General features: G+C 44.3%; 1 protein-coding gene across 2 annotated transcripts; it reads right to left on the bottom strand.

The window, feature by feature from the left end:
• Positions 1 to 6,676: 6,676 nt before the first annotated feature.
• On the bottom strand, positions 6,677 to 17,560 carry LOC119338037 (lipid droplet phospholipase 1-like). 2 transcript variants are annotated; one of them, XM_037610325.1, is made up of 11 exons: positions 17,300 to 17,560; positions 17,158 to 17,211; positions 11,786 to 11,853; positions 11,014 to 11,084; positions 10,643 to 10,858; positions 9,236 to 9,399; positions 9,035 to 9,090; positions 8,878 to 8,930; positions 8,631 to 8,748; positions 7,190 to 7,287; positions 6,677 to 7,103 (listed from the first exon to the last, which is right to left on the bottom strand). In XM_037610325.1, the coding sequence occupies exons 1-11, from the start codon at positions 17,446 to 17,448 to the stop codon at positions 7,035 to 7,037; spliced, it is 1,116 nt and encodes a 371-aa protein (XP_037466222.1). In that variant the 5' UTR covers positions 17,449 to 17,560; the 3' UTR covers positions 6,677 to 7,034. The 2 variants fall into 2 exon arrangements, with proteins under 2 accessions (XP_037466222.1, XP_037466223.1); XM_037610326.1 differs by lacking the exon at positions 17,158 to 17,211.
• Positions 17,561 to 17,566: the final 6 nt, after the last annotated feature.

Below are 17,566 nucleotides of genomic sequence, written 5' to 3'. Positions count from 1 at the left end.
CCGTAGATCGATCTTGATTGTCTTGCCTTATCCTCCAATATATCTCGCAAGTCCGGAGCGTTCCCCTGTGGCTTTGTGCTTTTCGAGCGATGCCGGGGTACGGTTCTAGTGGAGGGCCTAGAGGCCTCTCTGTCGCGGCCACGAGGTGGTCGGTCAGCCGTATTGTGCGCTGGTGCTGCAGGTTTATATGCCTCCTCCTCTAATCGAGGGAGCAGCTTGCGTTTGGGGTAGCTTTTGGAGGGGCGTTCGAGTTCATGCTCTTCGGCTGCAAGGACTTCAGTCCATCTGTCGGCTAGTAGATCTTGATCAGCTCTAAGCTGTTGCTGCTTTTTCTTGAGACTGTTTGCCGTGGCCATAAGCCTGCGTTTAAAATGCTCTTGTTCGACGGGATCCTCATGCACGACGAATTCGTTGTCGTCGAGGCTTGCCTCATCTCCAGAGGGAGGCATGTAATTATCATCCTCTACCTCTTCGTCTGCCGCTCTCTCATGAGGGCTGGCTTCTCCGTCCTCCTGTGCTGAATCTTGCTGGAGGGGGTTGTCTTCGGCACTGTCTGGGGTATTATTATCTCCGGTGCCGGAATCTCCATTCTTGCTTTGGCGGGATTTAGAGCGGCGTCGCTGACGTCGGAGCTTGGGCTGTTTCTTGGAGGGGTCTTCCTCCGCTGTTCCCTCGCCATTCCCATTCTTTGGGATATCCACCATGTATATGTCATATGACGAGGTGGCTTTCTAGTGCCTAGTAGGCGCTGGTTCTAGGTCGTCCCCGGCATCGTCGTCCATACCGTCGATGTCTTCGAAGTCGAAATCTAGCATGTCGGTTAGATCATCGACAGTGGCTACTAAGTGGGTGGTGGGTGGGCTTTGAATTTCTTCGTCGTCCGCATCTCAACCGTCCTGACCGCAGTCCGGCCAGGGCTCTCCTGATAATGAGAGATATTTTAGAGAATTCAGGATGTCGCCAAAAGGTGAGTGTTGAAAGATGTCCGCAGCGGTGAACTCCATGATCGGCACCCAATTGGATTCGATTGGAGGGGGCGCGGGAGGTTCGGAGTCCGGGCGAGGAGTCCGGCACCTCGGAGTCACGAGCTTCACAAGGGACAAGGTCAGTATTCGGCTCCATCGCCTTAGAGGTTGCAGCCCCCGAGGTGGTGTCTAGCCACCCGTCCTTGATCTGCACAGCCGGCTCCGAATTGAGGGTCGGAGCGGACTCGTGTGCGGCCTCCAGGGCACTGTCCGGCAGTAGAGCTAGATCATGACCATCGTGACAGTGCGGCGCGCTCGGCTGTGGCTCGAATCCATCGAAGATCAAGTCTCCGCGGATGTCAGCTGTGAAGTTCAGACTTCCAAATCTGACCTGACGGCCAGGGGCGTAGCTTTCGATCTGCTCCAGATGGCCAAGCGAATTGGCCCGCAGTGCAAAGCCGCCGAATACGAAGATCTATCCGGGGAGAAAAGTCTCACCCTGGACCGCGTCGTTGTTGTTGATGATCGAAGGAGCCATCGGGCCTATCGGTGACGACATAGAGGAACTCTCAATGAAAGCACCAATGTCGGTGTCAAAACCGGCGGATCTCGGGTAGGGGGTCCCGAACTGTGCGTCTAGGCGGATGGTAACAGGAGACGAGGGACAGGATGTTTTTACCCAGGTTCGGGCCCTCTTGATGGAGGTAAAACCCTACTCCTGCTTGATTGATATTGATGATATGGGTAGTACAAGAGTGGATCTACCACGAGATCAAGGAGGCTAAACCCTAGAAGCTAGCCTATGGTATGATTGTTGTTCTGTCCTATGGACTAAAACCCTCTGGTTTATATAGACATCGGAGAGGGCTAGGATTACACAGAGTCGGTTACAATTGTAGGAGATCTACATATCCGTATCGCCAAGCTTGCCTTCCACGCCAAGGAAAGTCCCATCCGGACACGGGACGAAGTCTTCAATCTTGTATCTTCATAGTCTTGGAGTCCGGCCGATGATGATAGTTCGGCTATCCGGACACCCCCTAGTCCAGGACTCCCTCAGAGGCACAATCAAGCATGAAGAAGAATTCACACGTTCTTTCTTCCTCTCGAAGAAAAAGGATGACCTCGCCAGCGTCTCTCCCAAAATGAGTTCCTCCGCCGCTGTCCTCCGGGAACGCCCCTCCACATGTGTGTGGATAGTTTTAGGCTGAAGTAGCTTCTTTTTAGGTTGTTCATCGTCTTGACTTTGGCGGCGATGGTGGCGCTGAGTAAAGATTCTTCATATCCTTCCCCGACAAGGAGATCGGCCCTATGGTATGGTTGTGGATGGTTTTGAAAACCAGTCTATTCAAGCAATGATGGTGTGACGGCGGCGGCATCCATGTGGTGGACATGTGTCCTCCGGCTCCGCCGTTGCGACGACATCTGCTCCAACATCGGCGTGGATCTTGGGAAGTAGTTCAAGAGTGGATGCAGATTGTGGTTTGCATCGGCGATATCTGGAAGACGGAACATGTGTTGGGTTCGTGGTTGATAGATGGCGGGCGTGGTTTCCTCCTTCGTCGTCTTAGTCGTGGAAGGGTGTCAGATCTGGAGTTCGATGTTGTGTCCCGAGTGTTGCCCGGTCTGCTTCATTCAATAGCAATGGCTTCACTTTTGGTGAGCCATGTTGGAGGTCCGCAAAGCTGCATATCAGCGATGGAGCCATGTTGAGCTCGGGTGAGGAAGTGATCTGTCATTATTATTTTCGATGACTAATGTAGTGATGCCGGAGGTATGTGATGGGCGTTGGTGTCAAGCTCAAAGATGGCATATGCTATTTTTTCAATTTTATCATGTCGATTTTTACATGACTTGTACTTTGATCGATATAATATGAATAAGACAGGTGCTATCGTAAAAAGAAGCACGAAGAAGAATTTTCCATATATATGTGGATGGCCGCATCGCCATCAGTCAGAAGTATAACAAGCTGAGGCCAAGATTGCTGCAGAGGCAGAAGGGACCGGTAGGCGACCGATGACAACGATTTACCGGATCAAATTTATACGTGGACCATTCGCAATCCTCCCGGGCCGAGAACCGCATTAATCTGTCTAGTGCCAAGAGGCCAGCTTGGCGGCCAAGCTAGACACAATGTTGGTGTTGCTTGCTCCTGAGTCCTGACCAGTACGTACACGGGCGACGGGTACAGTTCCCATCAGCGAAATTTCAAGTCCCGGAACGCGTCCATACGATGAATCAGTATCTGTATATATCTGTTCGTATCCGCGTGTACGTCCGGTAAGCAAATGAGTGATGTCAGGTTAGCGTAGCATGAAATGGAAGCCAGCGAGTTGACAAGTGCCGCCGCACCGGCAACGAGCTGATCGTCAACGGTGAAGAAACGGAGGCAGACAGGTGTTTGTCCCGCTTGACTTGACCATGCGCCCCACCACGCCACCGGCCGTGCCGCGCGCACGTACGTACACACGCGACACCCAGGCAGGCAGAGGCAGGCCGGCGATGTCAACACGTACGCGACGTCCGTGCAGCGGCGGCGTGTCTCGAGAGTCGTGCGCACCGACCGCCTGGGCTCCACTTCCATCGTCTCGGCGCCATGTTGAACAAGATGGGTTCGGTGGTAATATCATTTCCGATGCGCACGGCCCGACTTGGTTCATCGTGTTCCATACCGGAGGGATGTAAAGTCAGAAAAGAAAGAAAAGAGCATGGTCTTGTAGGCGCGCGGCGTACCGACTGCCTGCCCCTGCCCTGCCTCGTCTTGTTTCCGTCCAGGAAAGCAGGGGAAGATGTGCTTGCCTTGCCGTGCCGACTGCCGACGCCCGACGTGAACCAACCAAAAAGGTAGCCAAGCCGAGCCGTGTGTGTACGTACGAAAGCAAGCAGCTTTCCTTTCTGCCGCTGGCTTCCCCCTGTTCCTCCAAAGCTGCTGCGTTCCTCATGCACTGCACGGACTTCGGCGTCGCACACACACGGCGATGCACCGCTGCCTGCGGCACATTTCGGCGGCCACGTAAGTTCGTAAATATGTCGTTTTCACCGTTTTGGTAGGTCAGTCACAAGACTACAAGCGCACAACATCCTCTAGCTGAACAATTTAAATTTCTTACTATTCGGTGTATGGGCATCTCTAACCCTCAAATCAGCCAGCCATCCAACCCTAAAACTTTCGTCTTCAAGTTCACAAACTGAAAATAAAAACATATCAAATCGTAGATGATTGAAAATGTTCAAATACAACAGTAGTTCTAATTTAAAAATTACAACCCAACAATGTTTTTAAATTAACCTAGTTCAAACTTGAATTAAATTCTACTCCTTCCGTTCCTAAATATAAGTCTTTTTAGACATTTCAAATGGATTACAACGTACGGATGTATGTAGACATATTTTACAATGTAGATTCACTCGTTTTGCTTCGTATGTAGTCACTTGTTGAAATCTCTAGAAAGACTTATATTTAGAAACGAAGAGAGTAGTTGTCCCCTTTAACCGTCTAAACATCCTCAATCAGAAATTCCTTGAGATGTTTATGAGTTGCTCGATGACGAATTTGTTGATGCATTTGAAGAAACTTATCAAACATAGCGGGATTCTGATCTGAATGTTTGATAGGATCACTCATGCTCTTAGATTCAAGAGCTGTGACAACATCTTCACCCTTATCCTCCACGATCATATTGTGCATGATCACACAATATGTCATCACCTCCCACAAGTTATTCGGACCCAATGTTTAGCAAGTCAACGAACAAAGGCAAAACGGGTCTCGAGCACTTCAAATGCCCTCTTCACATCTTTTCTAGCTTCTTCTTGTCTTTGGGCAAAGTGAGATCTTTTCTGACCAACTAGCTCAGATATGGTCATGAAAAATGTAGCCCACGCAGGATAGATACTGTCAACCAGATAGTGTCCCATCTTGTATTCATGACCATTGACAATATAGTTGCAAGGAGGAGCTTGCCTTCAGACAGACTAGCAAATAATGGAGATAGATGCAGCACTGATATCATTGTAAGACATGGACAGGCCGGAAAAAATGTGTCAAACCGATAGGTCCTATGATACAACTACTACAAGAATGATGATGGACTTCATGGTCTTGATATTGCCTTCGTAGAGCTTTTGGACAGTTATTCCGTCTCCAGTGCATGAAATCAAGATATCCGAGCAAACCTGACCACTCTCTTGCTTCAGACTGCCAAGAGCCTCTTGGTCTGCGACAGTTGGTTCTCTCAAGTACTAAGGTCCAAACACCTCGACCACGACAATAGCAAATATGACTATGGCATCTCCGCATGTGATCTGGAACATCTGATGGTATTCATCCCACGAATTTGCGGTCGTGCCACATGCAAGCATCCACAATGTAGTGGTGCACATTTGGTAACCAAAGAATTCAATCCTTCCTGCGGCATCCTTCTCCAAGATGAAGCAGTCATTGTAGGACCGTGTGCCATTGCAGAGGTTACCGAAGACATTTTTGCGCATCCGAAAAGCGTCAGCAAAAAATAGTCTGCAAATAGGGCATCAGGGGCAGTGCACTGTTCCAATTGAGCACTCGATGATGCTTGATCGATCTCATGAAACTGAGAACATGCTCTTCCACATGCTCCGCGTCTGCAAGGACCCTCTGCATCATCGTCGTTTCATACGCATAGTCCTCCTCGTCGAACGAGTCGTTGAACAACTCAACATAATGCTCGTATATGTACTCCATGTCTGATCCATTGCTTCAAAGAAGGGGCAAAAAATTTAACAAGGACATTTCACCAAACACTTGTCGGGCGTGGCGATCACCGTAGGCATGGATGGTACCTGCACGACTGACGAGCCAGAGGTCTGGACCGGCAGTGGAGGACAAGTTGCAGCCGGCCTTGTAGCGCCGGCTGGCCGTGGATCTCGCTTGGGCAGCAACGCTCGTGGTGCTACAAAGCGGCGTCCAGCGTGATGCACTCGTGGTGTTGCTAGCGTCCTACGCAACGTGCTCCGCTTGCGGTGCTGGTGCTGCAATGAAGTGTTGAGGCTGCAATCAGCGGCTGAGCTATGTTGAGGCCAGGTGGGGCCCTGCCCCCCAACCTTGGAGAAAAGTCTGAAGATTTTTTTTTGAAGGACCTAGATGAGAGGAAAATTAGCCTTTCGCCCCCCCCAGATCTTTATCATTTACGTTTGGCCCTCCAGTAGTTTCTGTGTAGCTCCGCCACTGACTGCAATGGAGCGTTGTGTGAGTCGTTGAAGCTCCGCCGGAGCTGCAACGAAGCGCACCGAAGCTGCATTGAAGCACGCCGGAACTGCAATGAAACGCCACGAGGTCGTTAAAGCTCATCGGGGGTTGCAATGGAGCGCCGCACATTTCTACCATGGAAGCTGCTGCGCTGAAGCTTTCTTGCCACGCCCAGCGTTGCCATTTGAGCAGCACCCGGATGGCTCTGCGCTGAAGCTTTCTTGCCGTGCTCAGCGTTGCCATTTGAGCAGCACCCGGATGGCTGCCGGTGCTGCGATGCAGCGGTCGCCAGCAGCTCCGATGCTGCGAGGTCGCTGACGTGCACAGATACTGGATGATGCGCTTGGTGGATGGTAGAACAGAGGAAGACGACGATTCCTTTTGTTGTGATCCTACGGGCTGGCTAGGCGGCTTAATTTTGTAACAAATCAACCGGCAGATTTGTAGCAGTACCACCGGGTAACAGGAATGTACATGTGCTACAGGGCGGAAAATAGCGTCACATGTGAGATTGGTATTAAGGGCACATAATAGCGATACATGTACAACAAGGATGATGTTGTTTTCTCTGTTCCGACGTGATCTTTCTTTGCAACGGACGGCACCGGGGCAATTCGTGCCACTTACTCTTATATACAGTCACTACAACGCACTGTTACACACCGTTAAGCAATAAATTAACAATCTGGAACTAACTTGATACTACCGGGCCTCCCCTGTGGCTGTGGGCTGACTGCGGTTTTCGTCTTGAGTCTGGAACTAATGTGTGTAAGTAGAGGTAGGACAGCCTCTGCAGTCTGCAGCTTCAGGTTGCATTGCTAGTGGCATTGCCAAGGAAATTCTCAGAGCTGGAAATGGTCTATTATGTGCTGTATGACGTCCGCTCCTTCGTTCATAAACGCATACTTGACCTGCGATGACAGCAAAAATAAGGGATGACTTGGTCATGAATTTTTTTTTCCCATAATGCAAGGGTCGGTGAAGGCCGGCAAGGCACCTGGATAATGCTGTGCGCTGCGAAACTCCGCATGCTCGTGTGGAAGCTAACATCTACCTTTTCCCATGAAACGCGTCTCAGCCCTGTCACCATTTTTTCTACATGATGATAGCATAACGGGAAATGAAAACAAGATGGTGTCAGTTTAAGGTAAGTATTTTCACAATCTTTCAGGACAAAATATTGGTGCGGATTCAAACATAGATCAAATGTACTTCAATATTCAGATATCATCAAAAGGTCCCAGTCTTAAAAAATAGATCAAATATTGAATTCACACAGAACTATATGGGCAATGACTAATGATGCTACTTTGTCTATTTTCCAACAATGCTACTGCTTACCATACAGAAGAAGTCAATAACTACTGTTTGCGGTAGCATTGTGAGAAACATAAGACAAAATGACATCTATCTAGTGCCCCACCAAGATTGCAGTCATCAAGTTGAATGTTGACTGTTGAATACCAACAATGAACTGTGAACAAATAACTTGCTTGCCAATTAGTTGTGGCTAACCTTCCAAGTCTTAACTTCCACATTATAGAGTCAACAAACCAGGTTTACGGACACATACCTAAGAAAAGGACACGGCATTGGGTCGGCTCAAATATTATAGGAATTTGAATATCACTATCCAGGCTACTTTGAAGATGTTATATTGCGATATCTCACAGGAAAAGATCAAAACTACTAAAGTCGTACGGCATCACATGAATTAGTCAACTAAGAACTGGCAGTGCAGGTAATCTCCACAAAGGAACCGATTTGAAACTAAACTGTCCAGGAGAGGTGCTAACAAATGCAAATCTATCATATGATACCTATGTGGCCCTCACAAGTCTATAAACAATCCTCAACAGATACAATTTTAGTGGACTTTGCTATGTTAACTGTTCCATACACAAAACAAATAGACTACCATCTCCTAGTTGTCAAATTATCTTAGGCGTTGCTCAAGTCTGAAACTTCAAAGTCTGAAAATTATCTTATGTTCCATACACATAACTGCTCTCTGCTGTCAAAGGTGCGAGATTTTGATGTGTTACGCATATTCTTGCAAATCATTTAGTCTACTTATTCAGCATAATATGTAGAATATCCTAATCGTATGACAGCAGGATTGAAGCAGCATAACTCCGTAACATTGCACAGTTAATGATCCATTCAAAATTAACAAGTGCCCAGTCATAAGACCAAAATGGCACACTAAATTGTTCTTGGTAAAAATAACATTTTTTTTATGATTAAACAGGTGTAATTGATTTAGGAAATGTTGGATTCATTATCAACTATGTAGCATTACAAATATTATCTACATAAGCATGCTAGAACAATGACTCAGTATGAAGCATCAATGGGAGATAGCACCGACTTAAGACTGGTGAAAGATTCAAAAAAAGGAAGAGAAACAGACTTTTTGATGCAACAATCAATCTAACCTTCCAGTAAGTCAAAATCGCAGTCTGCTGCCAAATCTTGACACTTCTCATCGCTGATTTCTTCAGAGTATTCCTCATGTACAATGTGGGGATACTTCTCACATACAGATTCCTCCCACTGCAAATCATGATGAAACAGAAGGAATATTTTTACATAAGAATTGTGATATGAGAAAATCATGTTGTCCTTCTCAGATAAATGGTCCAGAAAAGAAGGCATGAACAATCAGAATCAATAAAAAAATACCTTAGGCAGCTCGGTGTTTCTTCTAATAGATGATGTTCTCCAGCCAACAATGTCTGAATGTCATGAATTTAAAGAATTGACAAGTAAAAGCTAAAAAGCCTAGATGAAAAAGAACAATGTGAGTACTACATAAAAAGATATCAAATAATTAGGATACGGTCGCAATCAGCATTAGCATATGCCACTCGTCGCTTAAATGCTCGCAAAGCAGATCTAAAAAAGTTTAGTTACCCAGAATTAGTATAGTTATCACATACCATACAAGCCAGAATTAACAAAACATTACTTGCAACTTGCAAGAGAAATAGACATAATTGGAAGCGGTCCAAAAGAAACCAAAGGGCAACATAAACCTTACATAAAGTAAAGATCGCCATAATCTTCAACCATACGCTGCAACAGTGGCGGTTCTCCCTCAGCACTATCAGTAAGAAAAAGATGTCTCCCAGTTCTCCTAAATATCCAATGGATGACACGAGAAGCAACCTTCTCAATCGTAATGAATCCAAAGAGGAGTGGAACCTAATAGCAGTGAAGAACGCCACATCAAACAAAGAATATATAGGGTTTCTCTACCGATAGCTCATGGAAGGAAAGAATGCATATAATCTGGAGCAGAAAAGCAAACAAGCAATGTATGTTTAGAGTCTGATAATATCACTAGATTCATAAGTCAGCACGAATCAACTGTACAAAATGGTGTGTTAAACCATTAAACTGTTCCAAGATCATAGATATATAAGTCAGCAAAATGATTCAGTGAAACAAGTAAAAAAGTGTGATTTCCATCTGTCAAGTGTCAGCAATTGCCTGAGTGCAGGTTTCATCCATGAGGCTGTTTCAAAATGAAGTTCTGCAGGATTTTATTGTAGATCTCCTGAAGGCAAGAGCCAAGAGGCATGACAACAGTTTGTAACTTTCTTGTAACAGAAACACATCGCTTTCTTCCTCCATAATTCTGGAAGATATTGGCAGTCCCTGTGGGACCCTTATATGTGTATCACAGCCAATGAAAACAAAACTGTGCAGGCTCATAATATTGGCCCTTCTATGTATATCAAACACTTTTAAGCCAACGAAAACAAAACTGTGTAGGATAACAATTTATTGTGAGAAGTACTCAAGATAGTCTTGAGAGGAGTATTTTTAGATCTTAGAGGGGCAAGTGCTCAGAGGCATTGCAACAGTTTTGTAAGTTTCTTATAAGAAAAGGTTTAAATCCCTTCTCTCTTTTTTTCCCTCCAAAACCTTGGAAGATTAGGCATCCCTTGTGGGGCCATTTAATGTGCATCAAATGCATTGAAGCAAATGAAAACAAACTGTAAATATCTAGCACTCAAGCATCTCTTATATGTATCCAAAACTTTAATACTCTGTTTTGGTTTGAGTATAACTTTGGCCATGGATTTAACTAACAAAACATGAGTAAATTACCACAAAAAGTATACCGTTGGAAACTTCTTTCGAATGTGAATTCAATGATATACTGCTTGTGGCACATATCTCATTTTTTGTTGGTTAAATTAAATCGGTGGTCAAAATTAGACTCAAAGAATGAGAGGGACTAGCGAACTGCAAAGGGTGGAGTATACGACTGTACGAGGCATGCAGAAACAAATAAGCTTTGACATAAGAATACTGGAACATAAATGAGCAAATAGCTATGTATTAGTTCCAAAACAGGTATCATCCGCGTTGTTTCAAATAAACAAATTTGAACACATGAAAGTCAAGGTGGATAAGGGGAAAACAGTCAACAAAGTACCTGCTTGTTTCCTCGAGAACCAAGGTGAGGCGTTGCTACGGTTATAAAGTTCACCGCTTCCAACCCGCATACGGTTCCTTCAGCTTTGCTGTCGAACGTGCTATTTGGATGTCTATAAAGTTTTGCAATTGCATATCTTGCTACTAAGCCTCCAACGGAGTGTGCAAGAAAAGAAATTTTGGTGAGCTCTGGCTTTCGACTAATTACATCAAGAACCTGAGTAAGAAGAGAACAATAGCACGTTTCAATAGAAAAATCAGTATGGTGTTTTGAATTGCAGAAACCTTTCAATAGAAAAAATCAGTATGGTGAATCAGCTAGCCTCTATATATTTAGCCAGGTACAAATCATCTGTTGCATATGGCAATTACCTCATCTGCTAAGCGTTCTCCCATAACGCCGACACCGTCTAGAGTCAATGTATTCATGTTTTTCTCACTGCCTGCAAAGTTGAACAAACAAGTCTAAATAACAAAATCTCGATGACTAAACTTATAGACTACCCATGTTTCCCTCGAAGTTACAAATTCAGAAAGGGTTCCAAGTTTGCATTTCAATCATGGTACATCAGGTACAACTTTATAGTTGAAACATGCCAAAATATTAGTTCTATCTAGACCATGGTGTTAGTTCTCCCATAAAAAATATATCATGTTTATTGCGATATATTTAGTTTGAAATATACATTTTTAATGCAGCCTTGTCAAGAACATCCCTGCGATTGACTACTAATTAATATCCAGATACACATATGTGCACGCGCCACACAGCTTACCAACTGACATTATGTTAAACCATTTCTGGGTGAGTATCCTAATATCCTTATCCATAGTTCAGAAGGGAACAACTCTGACAGATCTATGACTAAACATTGTTGTGACAGTGACATGTCAAGAAAAAATAGAGATATACTCATCGATATAAAAGAGGGGGTTTCACTTAAGTTTTAGGTATGTGAAAGAAATAATGAACAGACCAATGGTTTCTTATTTACTTTTTGTCAAACAGACATACATTTCATTGATAATTATCAAATTAATTTATAGAACAAAACAATGGCATGGATGATTAAAAAAATAAAAGCATGAAAATTAGGCAAATTAGCAAATGTAGTTGTTTAAAGCACAAAATCCAGTAACTTACAATGCACAATTACATCATCAGGAAGCTGCTTTACAAATTCATTGGCTGCGTATTGCCAGTCATTGGTACTGCTCAAAGGCAAAGATAAACAAACTGATCAACAAGAGAAGATTTGAGCAGAAGGGGTTATCAGTTCAGAAATGAAAACACACACTTGGCAAGCACTTGTAAAGAAGCACATCTAGAAGCCATTTTTGGGAAATGAAAAGATCAACGATCAGCTGTAACTAAGAACTGGACCTCGTCTCAACAGAGCATGCAAACAATCTTATTTATAACCTACTAGTACTCCCTCTGAAGAAATAAAAGATCGTTAACGATCTTTTATTTCTTTACAGAGGGAGTAGCTTTTGCTTGGCTGTTCCAAGGGTTAAAGCAATTCCAATAAGTGATAACGGTAACTTCAAGGGGTGTGGGCCTAACATTAAAACCATTCAGCTGTGCATCAAGGACGCCTTCTCGCGATGTCCACGTCGGCACAAGGAGACGAGCGAGTCGCGACCTGCTCGTTTTCTGTGGGGCTCGTGCTGGGCTTTCGTTGAGAAGAATAACAAAAGGGGAAAAATGACATCGTACACGTCACTAAGGGGATTGGGCAGCGACTCTTCCTCTCGTCTCGCCTCCGAGCTAGGTTTAGCGCCGCCGCCGCTGCCGCCGCCGCCCCCGTACCTGCTGCTCCGTCGTTGCCCACCGGAGGAAGGGCCCCTGTTCAGACCCGCTCCTTCCCCGAGTTAGGCCGTCTGCACGCCGTCGTCGTCCTCGTACCTTCGTACGCGGCGCTGGAGAGACGGATGAGGAGCTCGAGCAGTTCGTGCATTCATCCCTCTTCCCTCGACCATCGACGTCTACTGCGACAAGATCCGCCACTTCGTCGACCCACCCCGACCCACGTCATGGGGCGCATCTCCTTCCACCGCCTCCACATCAAGAACGTCTGCCGCCTCGAGGGGATCACCAAGATGGCCGATCTGGTGCGCCCCTTCCCACCTCCCCTCCCTTTGCCGCTCGCACTCGTCCTCTAATGGGTCTCCATCGCGCCATCTCTTCCTTGTTGATCTCGGTTGCTGCCTCCGCCTCGTCTCTTCTCCACGGGAACAACAGATGGCAACAAGGAAAGTGGCTCGGCCCAACCATGGCCATGTCGCCGCCACCAGTTGTTTTCTCCGCCCTTCCCTCTGAGCTCTTTCTGATTCCTTCATAATTTCGTAGCTAGGGTTTGTGTGTCCAGTCCACAAGATTTCTTACACCAACGATTGTTTCCATAAATCTATGGTTGCTATGGAGTGGTTTTGGGTACCCGTAAGATTCTTACACCAGCAACTAAAGTGACCAGGATTTGTCTTCATAGAATCCAGGGCTGCTATGGAGTGTTATTTTTCCTGCTGAGTGTACAATTTATTATAAATATTATACGATGAAGTACCAAAGTTCAAAGTGGCATATGATCAGATATTCAGATTCCCTTTGCAGGTTAAACTCTATACCAGCAAAAAAAATGTTTTACAGTATATCTCCAAGATTCTCCATTTAAGATATTATAATTTCAGTGATGATGCCTTATTTCAGGATAATTGGTGTTGTTTTTGCTGCAGCTCAGGCCGGATTTTGGATTGCAAGGCTAAGCAGGTCATCTAAATTGGTATGCTTACATAGAATTCTTTCTGTATTAGTTCTTTTGCAATCTCATTCTATCTGAACAACAAGTTTAGTGACACAACGGCAGAAGCTGAAAAGAAGAAATATATAAACCACATTGAGGAGTTAGTCCAATGAATGGGATGGGAGCCCTTCAAAGTCACATATACAAGCGATTTATGTTCAAGCTTTATACGAGCAGGCAATTGAGTTAATCGGAAAGGGGATAGCCTATGTGGATCACCAGGTTCATTTTCTCTTCTCCTTTCTTTATCATGGTATAATATGAAGTTTGAAAGGAATAGGCATGTATATCGAGTCCTTGACAAATAAGTAAAGGCTAACTGGTATATGATGCTAGATTTTAGAGCAAATCAAGATATACAAGGAAAAGAAGATGGATAGTATAGTTAATCTGTTGCACACATCTAAAATTGTTGGATGATTTCATTTCATTTTTTTAGTTCCATAGATGGGATTCAAATATTTACATGCATGATATATCACATAGTTTAGAATATGCTTTTCCTTGTCTCCTTATTATGCTAATTGGGATTCAAATAGAGAAGCCATGACACATGTCCTTTGTTCTTTCCATTTTTTCTAGGAGTTCTTTCAATTCTCCTATGCTTGGGATCTGTTTGATTGATGGACCTTAAAGCTCATGCAATAATGCATGAACTTGTCAAAAGGTGCACATTCTAAACCAGTAATAGTGCTTCTACATTAAATTATCCATCTTCGGATGGGTCACTATTTACTAACTACTGAGTCATAAGCACCAAAGTTTGGGGCATGTGTTAGTATCCCTGTGACTTGGCATGTGAAGAAAATACACCATTTCTGTTTATTTGCATCTGTTCTTGACATTCTTTTGTCGTCTTGATACTTCATAAGTAATCTGACAAAGTCTAGGTAGTTGTTTTACTCTTTGTCGAATTCATTTTTTATTGTGATACAAAGGAAATAATGTAAATCATTAGGATTCTCCAAGAGTAAATCAGAATGCATGCTTCATATAAAGGCTTGGTTGATCTTAATAAAATTTCACTATCGATGTTCTATTCTTACATAGTTTTGTTCGAATTCTTCTTACATAGTTCAGTTTTGGTGTGTTGCCTGCTCATTCTTCTTAAATAGTTTAGTTTGAATTCTTTGCCTTGCTGATAGTATTTATATTGGCAGAGTAAAGAACTAAGCATTTGTCCTCTACGCACAAAAGCTAGATAGAGATTCTTTTGGTTGCTGCAGTGCATGCAATTCTATACGAGTATGTCACCAACTGGTTCAGATTGGATGAGTCCATGTACCATTGAGCTCTCAATGACTACTACGATAGCACCGGTAAGGTTCATGCTTTTTGATTTCTCCTGTGCAGTTTCCCTATAACTGTGAGGAATCGAATACCATCTGTGTCTTGGTTGTCATTCTTACAGTTTGATATTAGAGCTTCATAGTAATTACAGTCTTTATTTTTATGATGAAGATTTGGTGGGTGAATTCTATCTGTGGTTGACGTTGTTGTTGTTATATGTTGAGGTTTTAAGTGTTGATTGGTGTCTTGTCAATTTGATAGATGCTCATAGATGTCTCCTTTGCCGTATGTGTGGTTATTGATTTGGCTCTAATATGTATATATACGATGTGGTGAATATGTACAAATGGTTTAGGTACATGTGGTGCATGGTGCCTACTGCCAAACTATAGTCGATCTCATCTTGTAATATCCGTAAAGCTGGAAGACCGAGATAACTAGGCCTGCAACACAAGGCAAAAATAGATGCCTAATCACACCTTTTGGCTCCTATAGGAATGATGAAGAATTTTCTTGGGCACAAAATGTACACTAGGCTTGTCATATCGTCTAGAGTAGCATACTTCGAAGCTTATGTGAAGTTGTTCCCTTGTTCTAGCTTTGACAAATATGACTGACAAGCGGGTGAAATGACAAGTTTGAATTTGTTGTTATGTTATTTGCATCATTCAAGGGCTCGTGTCACTAATCTCATGCTAACCTTTAACCTTTAACATATGTTGAAAGCCAAACATGGCACCAGAGAGATAGGAGGTGTGATTGGGAATAGGATAGAAACAAGCATAGTACTAGCGTGTTACTTACATTTCAAACTAGATGTCTTTGATACCATACTTGATTTGTATATATAAGAGCATGTTTGTTTGATAATAACCTTCTTTCATACATCATCCACTTGCTCATTTTTGTTATCTGTTTTGGTTGACTTGTATACCTAGAGGTATATCTTCTTCCTGAACATATGTCAACTGTGTGATTTATCTACTTATTGTGGGACTTCACATCCAGGTTCAGCTGCTACCAACATAAATGTGGCTATGTTGGAAGATGATACAGGAAATGTTCATGCCGCTCTAAGCCATTTGCACGAAGCACTATTATTAGTAGTTACAGAAGCTGGCACTTACATGGGTGCATGTCGGTGCCTTCTGGAGATTAGGTTCCTATTTATCTAATGCAAATTTTGCTGCCTATATTGCGCAAGATTGCTTTGCAGTTCTCTTGGACACTAGGATTGATTGTGTTGCTTGGTTCTGGTATCTAAGGATCTCTTGTGCTGAAACATTGCGGTGCTTTGCCAAGTGTTTGTGGTTCTTTTTTACTGGTAAAGAAAACTTACGCTAACAATCGTTAGTTCATTGGGGCACATGAACCATAGTGAACATTGGTTAAGATGAACACATTGACATAATGGCATTGATGTTTGATGTATGTATGTTTGTATGGTCCGCGATGGTGGCATGAAAAGTGAATCAAGTTGGTAGACAATCTGAGACGATGTCTGGTTAGATATTATGGAGATGGTCACTGTAGAAGTGAAATTTAATCTGTAGTAATGGATGTGTCTGATTTAATACTGGCAATGTCAGTATCATATTGCTGTATGGAGTAGCAGAGGGAAATGTGTGATGTAACATGGTTGAGCGAGCCAGGACTTTCTGGTCTTTTGCTATTTGTAAATAAATTAGCTGATTTTATCTTGATTCTAAATTTCTAATACAGCTACATATGTACATACTGCTATGGGACTTCATATTGTCAATTTTCTTATTTTAGTTAAGTACTGCATTTTAGATGTGCACTGTGCTTGGAGCAACTAACACCAACAGGACCGTAAGATTTTTATGATTTATACCAAAAACTGTTCCATGTTACTTGACAATAAATGTGTATGAACTCATGTGAATATGGACACCCTAAAGGTGCAATGAGGTGCTTCAGCAAGGCAAGTGTGCCACAAGTACGCACTCAGGAGGCCCGCCATTGGCGGGCCCCAACCACTAGTAATGAACAAACAGCGGGTGATTGACTGAGCCGAATGGGCGGATACTGATCTTTTCTATTGTCAGATCATTGAGCACAGAGCTTCTTCTTTCAGTAACAAACCATGTTGTCCATAAAATCCTACAGGATAAAAGATAATTTGGCGCCGTCCTATTCCAAACAGATCATCAGGTGCTTGAAACAAACTCTACCGAACATGCTGTATCATACTCTCTGATTTGACCGAAAAGCACTGAACAATACAACTCAAAAACCACCACCACACGCTTGACCATCCAGTTTGACAAATCGCAGTAACTAGTACTAGTAGTTCTTGTTTTGCAGTAAGTAGTGGTTGAGCCGCAACTGACTCCGCCAAATCCCATGTTTACCCACTCTAGCATGCCCGATGGCACAAGCAATGTCCCGCATTACTTACGGATTCCATTCTGCCACTGGTCCATTCCGCTGCCGGGCGAAACAGATTTGTAGCCTAGCTATGAGTAGGAGATGTTGGATCAGATTCGTGAGCCGACACTAGGCCCAAAACACACGCGGGCGCGGGGGGACGGCGCACGCACCTGCCGAGGATGCCGTGGACCATGACGAGGAGGTGTTCCGGGGCGTGGGAGGAGACGGCGTCGCTCCAGACGTCGACGCCGCCGGACGGGGACTCCTCCGCCCTTAGTCCTCCCTCCTCTTCGACTGAACCTGAGGCGCCCGCCATCATGGCGGTCTCCACGGCTGGGTGCGCAGGGAGGCGGCGAGCGATGGGCCGGCGGGACGGAAAGGTGTGGGGGTTGCGACGGAAGCGTCGTGTGTCCGCGTACCGCGTGGAGGGGAAGTGG

The sequence above is a fragment of the Triticum dicoccoides genome, chromosome 7B (assembly GCF_002162155.2).
Source record: "Triticum dicoccoides isolate Atlit2015 ecotype Zavitan chromosome 7B, WEW_v2.0, whole genome shotgun sequence".
Taxonomy (NCBI): Eukaryota; Viridiplantae; Streptophyta; class Magnoliopsida; order Poales; family Poaceae; genus Triticum; species Triticum dicoccoides.
This window is presented reverse-complemented; position numbering and strand designations above follow the sequence as displayed.